The 12,901-nt window shown below is 35.3% G+C and overlaps 2 protein-coding genes across 8 annotated transcripts in view; one reads left to right on the forward strand and one right to left on the reverse strand.

The window, feature by feature from the left end:
- Positions 1–2,135, forward strand: part of Dpp4 (dipeptidyl peptidase 4) — a 79,418-nt gene extending 77,283 nt beyond the window's left edge. Inside the window, exon 26 of the mRNA XM_023713776.1 lies at positions 1,028–2,135. Within this exon, the coding sequence (XP_023569544.1) occupies positions 1,028–1,129 (102 nt within the window). The 3' untranslated portion in view covers positions 1,130–2,135. The remainder of the gene's footprint in view (positions 1–1,027) is intronic.
- Positions 2,136–8,261: 6,126 nt separating this feature from the next.
- Slc4a10 (solute carrier family 4 member 10) overlaps positions 8,262–12,901 on the reverse strand; it is a 416,671-nt gene continuing 412,031 nt past the window's right edge. For 4 of the 7 annotated variants that reach the window (XM_023713849.1, XM_004629881.2, XM_023713846.1 and 1 more), the window contains one exon: positions 8,287–10,345. Coding sequence is in view for 2 of the 7 variants with exons in the window: in XM_023713848.1 (XP_023569616.1) it covers positions 10,279–10,345 (67 nt within the window). In the remaining 5 variants the exon portion in view is untranslated. Of the gene's footprint in view, positions 10,346–12,901 lie in introns of all 7 variants that reach the window. The other 3 variants (XM_023713848.1, XM_023713847.1, XM_004629872.2) reach the window with 2 other exon arrangements.

Raw genomic sequence — 12,901 nt, forward strand, 5'->3', positions numbered from 1 at the left:
TTCTATACAGAGACTATTTATGGGTAGTTAGTCAAATTCAAATTTATTTTCTTCTTCAGGAATTTTTAGATTAAGTAAAGTATGATATATATATATACACATATATACATATATATATGTATTGAATATTTTTGTATAAAATGAAGCTTCCTTGTCAGTTTCAGCAGAATAGCCTGCTTTTCCCTTCCTCTTACATGATTTTCTCTGTGTTCAGTTCAAACGGTGTCAATTGTATTGGAATGAGACAGTTATTTAATATATACTTAGAAAAAACATACTTTGGGCTAGATTCTTGTAAAAGGTTAAATTTGTTTTTCTACTACTAAAGGCAAAAATACATAATATTTTAAGCAATTTTTAAAAGTTAACTTGTCTCCATTAATATCCGTTTGCCTAGCAATGACTTCCCCATAATTTAATAACATACGCACTGGCAAACTTTTGCCACAGGTCATAAATACCTACATAAATGTCAGACATACAGCTTTTTAAAAATTCTAGTAAAATGTGTTTACAAATAACACATTTGACTTTTGACTTTACTTATGCTAAATATGTAGTTGTGATATATAAACAGGTTTTTCTAATTTCTTGGTGATATATTTTCAGGAAAAACTACTTTGAAAAATTCATTTATTTTAATGCAGCTTATCTTATTAAAGAGTAGAAAACTTGACACTTTCTTCATGGTGTGTTCTAAGCATCCTTTGAGTCAAATCTGAAAGTGGATTTATGTGCTTTACCTAGAATGTACATATGCTTAAAGAACTATTGAACAAAGCCAAATATACAGTGGGTTTTCTCAGCACCTGTGAAAGGTGATTAGAGATGTGTACAGGCAGAACAACGTACTCTGTAAAAGCTCTGGGGAAAAATTAGACACCTTCATTGATCAGATTTCAATTTCTAAACTATTTCAGGAATTAAAATACCCTGATTTATTCAGTGTATGCTTGTGAGAGATTATTTGAATTTTTTAATGAGACAGCTGATTTCCTAATTCTGACCTTTTTCTTTCTCTCTCTAGTGGTATACTGATGAAGACCATGGAATTGCTAGCAGCACAGCTCACCAGCATATATATACCCACATGAGCCACTTCATAAAGCAATGCTTTTCTTTACCTTAACACCTCAAAACAGCATGCCATGTTATCGTCTTTAAAAAATTGTTATTATTTCAAAGCTGCTCTGCTAAGATGACCTTAAAATGATTCTCAAATTAAGAAACTTAAGGTCACCTTTGTCCCCAGATTTCATATTTAAAATCATAAGTAGTGACTTCTGTCTTCACAACAAATTATTACTTTACAGAAATTTGGATTATTCACTTTGCTTTTGTTTATCATTTAGAATCATTTCCATGGCAGCTTTTGAAGCAACAAATATAAATTATTTTTATGAGAGCTTTGCATAGGTTCCCTAGGCAGCATTTTAGTTTTTCTAACTAGACTAGTCCAAATCTTGTTCTCTTCTTTAAAGAGATGACAAGATGTGGGCAATGATGTCACTAGGGCAGGGACAAGAAAAGAGGAAATAAGGCAAGGAGATGGCAGGGCATGGATAGGAACCCCAGTCCAAGCGCACCAACCCAACCAGGCTACTGTCAGCTCCCTTCAGAGAAGAGCTGTTCACAGCCAGACTGGCACAGTTTTCTGAGAAAGACTATTCAAACAGTCTCAGGAAATCAGATATGCAAAGCACTGACTTCTAAGTAAAACCACAGCAGTTGAATAGACTCCAAAGAAATCTGAAGGAAACTGCCAGCAATGTAAGGCCCCCAGGTGCCAGTTATGGCTATAGGTGCTACAAAAACACAGCGAGGGTGATGGGAAAGCATTGTAAATGTGCTTTTAAAAATAGTGATGTTTCTTAGTGAAAAGATGCAGCTTGGAACTGAGATGTGAACACATCAGTTTGCCCTGTTAAAAGGTGAAAATATTTGTATTGCAAATTCTAACTTCAAGGAGTTCTTGCATCAATTTTTATTGCATTTCTTTGAGCATCTTAATTAAAAACATTTTAAACTTCTATGGATTCATTTTTTAATAAAAAATAGAATGTTGTATATTATTATTTCCATTTACATACTGTGGGATTTCTCCTGGTCATTAATAAACATGCCTTTATTTTCCAGAGGTATTGAGTTATGTCTTTAATCAGATCTAAACCACAGTGATGCATGGACACATTTGTTCAGAAAGGCTTTTGCTTATTTTGTTAGTACTCATCCCTGACCACCTGATAAATATGCAGAGTCTAGCACTAAAAAAATTACACACATTAAAATACGTTGAGCAGTTCATAAGGATTCCATGTACTACACATATAAAACTTATATATAGCTTTTGAGAATTGAACTTAAAAATAATTTTGGTCATTTATGTAATACATAATTTATATTTTATTCTAGGGAATTTTGATGAGGTTTTATAAATAATGTCAGCAATAGCATCTTGGTATTTCTGATGGCTCAGTAGAAGTTAAAATCAACATTAATCATTTAAGTGTTTGGTCAATTATCTTTGGTTAACGCAACTATAATAATGAAAACACTGATTTCAAATACTAAATTTGACGTAGCAATGTCTAATACTGAGAACACATGATTTTTTGTTTCAATTACTTGCAAAATAGCTTCATTTTAAGAAAGTAACTTTATGAATTTCAACTCTACTTTAGATCATTTGCTTAGGGCTGGGGAGAAGACTCAGTAGAATAAGCGCTTGCCTGGCAAACGCAAGGGGCTGAGTTCAATCCTCGGTTCTGCACAAAAAATAAAAAAAAAATAAAATAAACAAGTAGATCATTTGCTAGACAAAGTTATCAAAGGCCGTGAGATAGAGCATAAAAATCTAAAAATGGGAGAAATGGATAACTTCTACCAATTCAACGTGAGATTGCTGAGTCATCTCAAGCACAGGGGCACACTCGGGGGACTGAAATCAGCATCAGCTGTACCTGCAGACCTGCCAGGTAGGCCTTTTAGCATCTCTAACTCTCAACTCCTACCAGCTGAACCCTGAACTGCCCTTCAAACCTATATGCTCCTTATTATGATCATATTTCCTAGCATAACCTTGTCACTGTGAGTAGCTGGACTAATCTTTTCAGAGTTTTTTTCATGGAACAACAATAATATTTATATATTGGACAGCATTAATAGTCATAAGAGCAAATTAAATATTAGACTTTCATCCTAATTGAATCCACATATTGTACAGTATTTCATTTTGAAACATAATATTTTTTTGGGAACAGCTCACATTTTCAGGAAATGGGGGTTATAAATAAGAATGATATGAACATATACAAAGTATTTTTTATTTAACTCCCAAAGGACAACTTTCACTCTCCAATAATAGTTTTAAATTAGCATATTGCAAAGTGCAGCAAGGAGGGCTGGGGAGATAGCTTGGCAGTCTAAGTGTCTGCCTGGCAAGCCCAAGAGCCCGCATTCGGCCCCCAGCACCACATGCCTTGCTGGCCCCAGAACCCCAGGCACTCCATGCCAACCACTAAAACTGGGCATGGTGGCGCATGCCTGTAATCCCAGGGCTGGAGAGGCTGAAAACAGGAGGATCACTGAGTCTGAACTGCATCATGAGACCCTGTACCAAATAAATAGAGAAATAAAAAGATTTTTTAAAATGAGGCAAGGAAATTCATAAATTGGAGATAAGCTTCACCTGAGGGTCATTTTGAAACATACAGGAAGCACTCATACCACTGAGAGGCATAGATTTGCCCCTGATGTTCCATCCATGAGCACATGGATGACATTTTTCAAAAACAACCCGCTAGGGAGCACCACCAGGGACAAATGTGATCATCAAAGGGAGAAATGCTTCACATCTCCATCCAACTGATACAAGATTTTTAAGTCTTTATTAACACTTTAATTTTTCCTATTATTTGTCTTTTGCCATGCTGGGGACTGAACCTAAGGCCTTGCATGTGCTGGGGGAGTACTTTATTACTGAGCTTCATCCCCAGCCTTCTATCAAGATTTTCAGAAAATCATTTTTTAAAATTATTTTTAGACATTTTTGTTGGCCACCTTGCTAAAAATACTCTCACATCTTCGTGCTTTCTTAAATAGCAGGCACAGAACATAACTCAACACATGCTGGATGACTCAGAGTCACTGGCATAGAGACCAATGATCACATGAGGGTGTATGTCATTCTGGATGTTTTGTTTTCTTACTCACAGGCTAACAGTTCCACCTCTTGACATTTGTTGCTTTTGTTCTAAGTTGATGTGAGAATGCTGATTTATAATATGACTAGATTTGTACAATATTTAAGATTCAATAAATGCTAAATGAAAAACACAAGGGTTAGGGTTTTTATGTCTGGATGCCCCCCAAATCCTCTTGTGCTTTTAGATAGGGTTTTTTTAGGAGACAAGTGAATCTAAAGTGTGTGATTGACTTATAGTGGATTGCTGGGATTAAGGGTGAGTGATTGCTGGATCAGTCCACTGATTAGATTGACACCACACTAAAACAGCAGTCTGGATAAGATATAAGGGATTACTTTGTGACAATCAGTTATTTTTACAGGTCCAGAAATCTTTTTGCACACATTTTTTTCTTTATGTATTTGGCACAGGGTCTCAATATGATGCTTGGACTCATAGTGATCCTATTTGCAGCCTCCCCAGCACTGGGATTACAGGTGTGTGTCAGCACACCTGGACTCCTGTTGCTGGCTCAGCGACCCCAGGGGCAGGGCCATCAAGGCATGTGGTGCCAAGGATCGAACCCCAGTCCCTGTGCTTGCCTAAGCAGGTACTTAGTCTGCTGAGCTATCTTGCCAGGCCTTTTGCACACATCTTGAGTGACCTAGAATATATATTTTTTGGACAGTTCTGAGATACAGATTATTGAGAATGAGAGACAAGTTGTGGTAAAATGCCTATCCTTACTCACCACTTAATTAGAAAATCTTACAGCATGATACTAAGTCCCATGCTACACTTAGTAGGAATTTATGATCTTTCTGTGTGTTACTTTTCTGTAACAGTATTAACATTTAATCTCAAGAATTTGAATTAATAAGAGAGATACTTTTCTTATTGCTGTTTAGAAGGTTAATGTTTCTAGTAGTTACATCTTTTAAACTCTAATAAACTCAGTTCTTATTCTACATAACCTTTCCATCTGAGCCAATTTTACAAGTTTGTCAAATTACTTAAAAACAAGTGTCAATACTGTGAAAAGTGTGATTATTCACCAACAAAAGCTCTTAATTATATCTGCCTCTAGGTATTCATTGAGGATTTGCTTCAGATCCTCTTGTAGAAATAGGTATCAAAATCCAGGAGTACTCAAATAAAATGGGATAGTATTTACATATAACCTATGTATATCCTCCTATATACTTTAAATCATTTTCAACTGGATTGTAATACCTAATATAATGTAAATTCTATTTAATGTTATATGTTAAGAGAATAATGTAAGAAAAAGCTTGTAAGTGCTGCGTTCAGATGCATTTTTCCCTTTTTTTTATCTATAGTTGGCTGAATCTACAGATTTGGAATCTGAGGATTATTATGATCAACTGTATGACTTCAATTTTCTTCTATCTAAAGTCAAATCTCTGAGTAACAAGGGAAATAAAAATTTCATTGGTATTGGATCAATTTTGTTTCTAATGTTAATAAGGAAGAAATGAGTGGTAAAGAAAATTAAACATACAGAGAAAAGTATCACTCATCTTAATCTGATGTGGGTTTTATGGGCCAGAATAAATACCCTAGTAAGCAGAAAAGCAGTCCTGTGTCACCTCCTGCCAGACGCCCAACTCTGCAGCCAGGGTCAGATGGATGGGCCAGGGTCAGAGGGATGGGCCCGGGTGAGATTATGAGGGTCACTCTTCACTAGTGAGAAATAGTTAAAGAATGCTATTTAACCTTTTCTGTTTCCAGTGAAAAGAAAAGAAAAAAGAAAACCTTTTCTTTTTTTATTATGAAAAAAGTATAAACGTACTTACCTCACAGAACTGTTGCCCTGTTCAGGTGATACACATGTACGCGATGTTTGGTACAGTCTGCTTTCACTTTTCTTCATAGTTTTATGAAGAAAAAACAACTATGCCTTTTTTGCCCTCGGATTTTGGGTTTGTGAAGGTGTTCAGTAAGCACTGTTACTGATACAACAGTAAGAACCCACTTGGGACCTTTAATCATGCTTAACAAATGAATAAATAGCATTTTATGGAATATTTCACTTATTATTCTGTCAGCAGCTTCTGCTGGCTAGGTAAACAGCAAAGTACAGAACTGTGGAGAATTACAAAGGACGGATAAAATATTCTACCTTGGAACAGCTTATGAACACATGGGGCAAATATGTCACATTACAGAAACTTATGACTGCACACCCCAAAAGGAAAGGACTAGATACAAAAAAAAAAAAAAAAAAAATGGATGAGCTGGGTAGGATGTCAGGACACCCTCAGATGCAGGGTCCTCTGCATCAGATGAGGCAGCCATTGGCTGAAATGTGTACTATATTCAGATCTTTGATTTTTTTTAATGATCTTGGGCTTACTGTGTTTAAACCGTGCTTTTTGGAAAGTTTTCTCAAATATGACTATATTGGTGTATAGCATACATATGTAATACATAAAGGAAATTACAACAAAGCTATAGCATGTTGACTCACTTGTTAAGTGCCCATAGAACCTATGTGGCTTCAGTATTGATAGACATTTAGAGATCGTTCACAGGAAGTTTTGTCTGATTATCTGAGAGTCATCTTGGAATCAGAATCCCTAAGGAAATGATTCTACTCTTTTCCCACTGTATTTTCTATTGCGCTGTCAGACTTAAATCTTTTCAAAAATTCAGGTATATCCATTACTAAAACCTCTTAATGGATAATGTCCAAATGTCTTATGGTAGAATTTGATATCATTTATAATGTTCCTAACTTGTGATTCTATCTTTTCTTACAACTCTTGTTCCCTGCTAGCATCTACTATACCGAGTTATTCGCTAAGTTTCAAATATACTGTATATGAACTACGGCAGACTCTGGTAATGCTCATTATTTTACATTGTTTAGATTTATCTTTATTTCAAGAATAACATGGTTTAGAGAAGTTGCTGAAGTATATTTTACCCATTTCTATTATAATTCATAAATTTCTCTAAAATTTCCCTCTCACTCCATCCTACAAAATTTCATCCTTGAATTTTAAGCAGACCACCAATTTAGTAAAAATCACATTATATTACAGTTACATATCTAATCTGCTCTTAGAAGTGAAGACCACTATCTTCTTTTCAAAGTTCCAGTACAAGCACTGTGCTCAATACATGAGCAGAAAATACACTGGATGGGACAGGGGTGTCAGTCAACTGCAGGTTTCTGTGAGGAACAAGTAAACAAGATATCTAAAAGATGACCACTAAGCACTGACAACTACTTTCTCAAAGTAAACATTTAGATACACACTTTATATTAATCACATAACCCAAACTATTTTCATAAAATTTTCAAATTATTATAATCTCAATTCATTGCATTGCATGAATATATGAGATGGACAGAGTAAAAGAGAGCAATAGGAAAATAGTCATGTGCTTGGAACTTACCAGGCTAAGGTTAAACAGCAACAGTAGGTCAGTATGATTAGGAAACCAATTAGCCACACTTTTAAGGCCCGAGGAAAATCCTAAAAAAACTAATAATTGTCACTGGAGCATCCTTACTTAAACTCCACCAAGGAGGCATTCATGTTACATTTAGGAAAACTTCACAATATTGTATGTGGTTAAGTAGTAGTAATTACAAAATAACATCACTAGTCAAGAGAGAAATGACCAGTGTGGTAAAGTTCTGAATGCAATTACCTCCGCAATACACTATACACATGGCTATAAGAGAGCAGTGGTCCCATCTGACCCTTACAGCAAATAAGGATGGGACACATTTTTAAAAAGATTTTTCCCACGGGGTTAAAAATGGGAGTGAGGGAGTTCTAAAAACAAGGAGTCATAATGACTTTGGAATGTTTTTCTAGTCATAAGAGCCATACCATTTTCACCCAAGACATTGTTCTCTACAAAAATGAGAAAACACATTATTTTCTGTTCACAAAGTTCAAATTGTTGAAATATTCTTAAAATCTTTCGATCACCAAGGTTTCTCAATGGTGGGACTACTTAAATATTATATTTGAGCAATCAAGACTTTCTACACTATTTACTCATTAAAGTGAAGAAAAACAAAGATGACACATTACATCATAATTTAAAATATGCAAGGATATTAGGATAAATATTTATTTCCACATAACATTTCTTAGTTGTGAAAAACACAATATCCTAGTCACTTTTACACATTACTTAAACTTTGCAATAAATTACATTCAAGATATTCAGTAATTTTGACCAGGAATCTAAAATTAGGAGTAAATATACATATATAACACTACATTTTTATATTTTATATGATTTCAAAATATTAGGATTAACATAGGAATAGCATTAAAATTCACACAAGAACAAAATGACTATAAAAATACTCAGAAATACAGAATTTCATTGGCTATGATTGTGTATTCAAATCAATGATCACATGAAGGTTTTAATACACTATGATCATCTTAACAGAACAGTTATTAATATATTAAAATACTAAGGGACTGCTTTTGGAACTGACTAGCTAAATCATAAAACAATGGAAATGTTTACAATATAATATCAGTATTATAAAATACACAAAGGCAACATATCTGGAACAGAAAGTTTCTGTATTTTTCTTCAGTATTTATAAATACAAACTTTATTAACTGCAAATTCTTCTTCCCATAAATCTTTAACTCATTTTCCATAAAAATAATTCCATCAAGGATTATGAGGAAATATTTTTCTCTAAAGGTAACAAAATGTTGACTCTGATGGAGGCTTTGTTGGTTTTTCCCCCTCATTAACTTCGTCACGAAAAGGATTTTCCTTCATTTTTCACATGCATTTATACAGAATAATAGTTTATAAAGGCCACATGGCTCTGAATTATTGTAACCCTGGACACTGGAATGTTGTAAGGTTGATGACCACTCATTCTTCTTAGGAGTCAAGAATGTTTCACTATGAATTAGCATCAGATTTAGTTTTTATTAACTTTAAAGTCATCTAAAATGCAATTAAGTGTTATACTTTTGGTAAGACTCAAAAAATCCTTAACTTTCTTTCCTTTTATATATACTCAGTAAAGATGGATTATTTGATATGGACTTAAATATCTACAGAAACTTCTCAAACAGAATCTGAAATTTTTATTTAAAAGATTGTTTTCCACTACATGCATTTAATTAAAAAGTGGAAAAGAGCTTTGCAAAAAAGTTACAACTGGACACCTGTTGTTTTAACATTATAACATGACTGAGGACCAGCGCTGAGCAGTGCATGACCATTAGCAGCAGAAGGACTGTACAGAGTGGAATTTCATGTACACTGATTTACCATGGGCCATTCCAGGTTTATTTGAAAAATATCTGTTGTCAGTGGGAGAGAAATTTAACAGCTTATTTCTGATAAAGATTTTAACTGAAAATCCCATAAAATGTATAAAGCTTTTCTACTTCATTTTGTATAAGCCTAGAATTGGATCGTGTTGTCACAACTTGAATTTTAAACAAATACCACTTGACTTTGCATTAGTGTCTGATTCTTTTTAAGAAGTTGTGAACAATTTTCTTTGTCTTTTTAAATGACTTTAAGTTTCAATTACATATAAATTCTTGAGTATTAAATGTATCATTAAATCAAGAAAATGCCTAAATACAATTATTTAAAAAAGCTTTCAAACTAATTCTTTGATTTGGGTGCTATGAAATAAGTCACAAATGCTAAGCTATAAAAATAAAAAGGAGTAAAACTACCTTTCAAAATTCTTCTGAATGCAATTGTTAGGCATCTTTATGATATTAAAGTAGGAAAATATAAACTAGGTAAATATGACTTATCTCTTTAAGAAAGCTATTGCTCTCATGAAGCTGACAATGAGAACCCAGTGTTTACAAATGTCTAAGGTACAGCAAGGAACGCTTGGATTCTTACATCAGCTATTGTATCTGCTCACAAGGGTGTTCCACTGTTCATAAGGTTAAATACAGAAATGAAACAAGTATTGCACTACTTACATTATGAAGGTGGATTTGGGAAGAGAGACAGAATTTACAATACACGATCAAAGCAGTTTTATTAATCATTATGACACTCTTCTCATATATATGTAAAAAATAAATTGAAGATCAAGTCATAGACAAGTCTCCCTGTCAACACCTTTCCCTGAGTCAGCTTTCTTCTCTTTTCGGCTTTCAGTGCTACAAGAGGAAAAAAAGGAGAAATTTGCAACTCAGTTTGGCTATATGAAGATTTTGCTTACTAAGAAACAAAACCCATCCATCCCAAAGCAACATAAAAGCCCTACAAAGCATAGAAAGACAGCAACAATTAAAATCTTCTGCATTCAATGAGAGAGAAACCAAGAACTGCAGAGAGGGGGAAATTCAAAAAACAGACACTAGAGAACAAAAATCAAGCATTTTAAAAATAGTTCTAAAAGCATGCAAGATTAATGCCATAGTCCTCTTTTGGGCAAATGCATCACAGATGAGTGTTGAAAATGCCAGTCATGCCCCATCATAAGACAGCACTAACACTTGTAAATGACACAAACAAGCTGCCACAGAAGACATCTCCGAGCTCTGCTACAAGTGGCTCATCCTTTCTGCATGTACTGGCTCTTGATCTTTGGTAAGGACTGTCTTGGTCAGAGGATACAGACACACTTCTGGTCTGAGGGCTGGTTTGCCCTGCATACTATGTTCCAGATACCTGAGTTTTCCTTTTAGACAAACCTCAGCCTGTGGAGCCCAGGAATGACGCTTCATCTCACTCACTGTAAAATAAACTCACTCTTTTCAATATTTTCCTACTCTTTCTCTACTGTTACACTAGAGTTTTTGTGGAAAACTCAAATGATGTGCTCACAAGGGTCTGGGCTTCCAGAAAAGCAGAAGGCTCCCTGCCCTCCGACCCTGGCCCTCTACATGGGAGTCCTCTCTGTGTCCTTCTTCCCTGCTGCAGATGCACAGACAATACAAAGGACAACCCACAACCAGCTTCTGAAGTAGGAATAATACACACATTTTTACTATTAACTTCAGCCCCTAATGTAAACTTATGAAATAGTTGAGGGCAGAAACATCCTTGGTTTTATAACTCTTCTCCAAGTAATAATCTAACACCCTGTTTCTACGGAGCTTCCTGTGTAGCTTTCTTAGTGGTCAATAACTTAGACACATTCTAAGAGTGTGTTTTTAAAATTGTTTTTCCTCCAATTCAAGCTAGAAACAGCCCTTCTCAGTTGTCACCACTACCCGGCACCATCAGGTAAGAAGCGCCGGAGCTTCTGCCATCTATGGCATGCTGCCAGCTCCAAGAGCTGGTGTGAGCGAGCGTCTATGGCACCCGGGTTTGTGCCTGCCACACTTCTCAGCACATACTCCTTGCAGGTCAGAGCAAAGTAACGTTTTTCCCTTTTCTTTTCTCCTTCCATGAGAAGAGATGACAGTGTGCACATGATGTGTTGAGAGCCTTAACTCTGTATTTATAACTCCTCTATCTGCATGACTCACTTTCTTCTACTTTAAGTTCCTTTCTGTGACAAGTGTCTGCTATTTTGCGTTCCAAATTAACTTTTCTTTGGGCTCTACCTGGCTCCTACTCTCTTCTTCCAAACAAAGCCAATGCGAGATGACAGAAAGTGGGCAGGGCAGGGAGCCCACGGCTTGGCTTTAGAAAGTTCGGGTTCAGTTTCCAGAAGCTAAGAATGAGATGTATGACCTTGGACTAGTTACTTAATCTCTCTGATACTTGGTTTCTTCATACATAAATTAAATTTTGAATTGAATGGCCTCTAAGTGCTCTATAATTTGGACATGGGTTTTCCCAAGTTCAACAGACTATTTCGCTGGAAAGATAGAGTAACCAATCTTATCCAGATGAGATTGTGAGGAACAAAGACATACTGATCTCTATAGGTGCATCTTTCCCATGTGTTCAATACTTTGGGACATAGGAGTGCTTCACAGCCTTTTGATTAACAAGTGAATTTCTGATGACCCTACCAGTCACTGAATAGTGATGTGAAAGACGCTCTGCATATCAGCTTGCTCCACAGATGAGCCTCCTGACCTGCTTTAGCTACAGTGGGGCTTTTCTTTGTTATCAAACAATAACTGATTAAATATCTAGGATTCCCTCTCTCATTGGAACTATCAAAATTATCATTATGAGTATTAAAGTAGATTTTAGGGCATTTCATAAGCAGAAAGTTTATAACCAGATTGAGAAGTTTATGAAAATATTCAAACTTTGAATATTATTTCTTGTGTGACTCCATGTAGATTCCTTGTTACATTCATTTTTTGAGATGCCAATCAATTTTAGGTTTTATTATAATAAATATATTACATATTTATTATGTGTTATTATAATAAACATATTCCATATCTCTTATGTGCCAGATACTCTGCAAACACTTAGGAATACAGGATAGACAGCATTATCCGCACCCTTAAGGAGTTATAATTTAAAGTATAAGGAAGTAATGGTGCAAGAGAGAGCAAAAAATTACCCAGTTCTATCTTGCCACTAAGAAATCTATGAAGCTGTTTCTTTTCATAGGCACTATAATATCTGTTACAAACAATATTTACTGAACAGGCATGAGAGAACCTCACCCTAGGATACCAGAGCAAAGAAAGAGAATCCAGTGTAGCAGAAGGAGGGAAACAGTGCAGTGGTATGATGGGAAGGAAAAGCAAGAAGGGTAACCATAGGGCCCACCACCAGGGCAAAACTAAGTGCTGCTT

The sequence above is a fragment of the Octodon degus genome, unplaced genomic scaffold (genome assembly GCF_000260255.1).
Source record: "Octodon degus isolate 3935 unplaced genomic scaffold, OctDeg1.0 scaffold00032, whole genome shotgun sequence".
Taxonomy (NCBI): Eukaryota; Metazoa; Chordata; class Mammalia; order Rodentia; family Octodontidae; genus Octodon; species Octodon degus.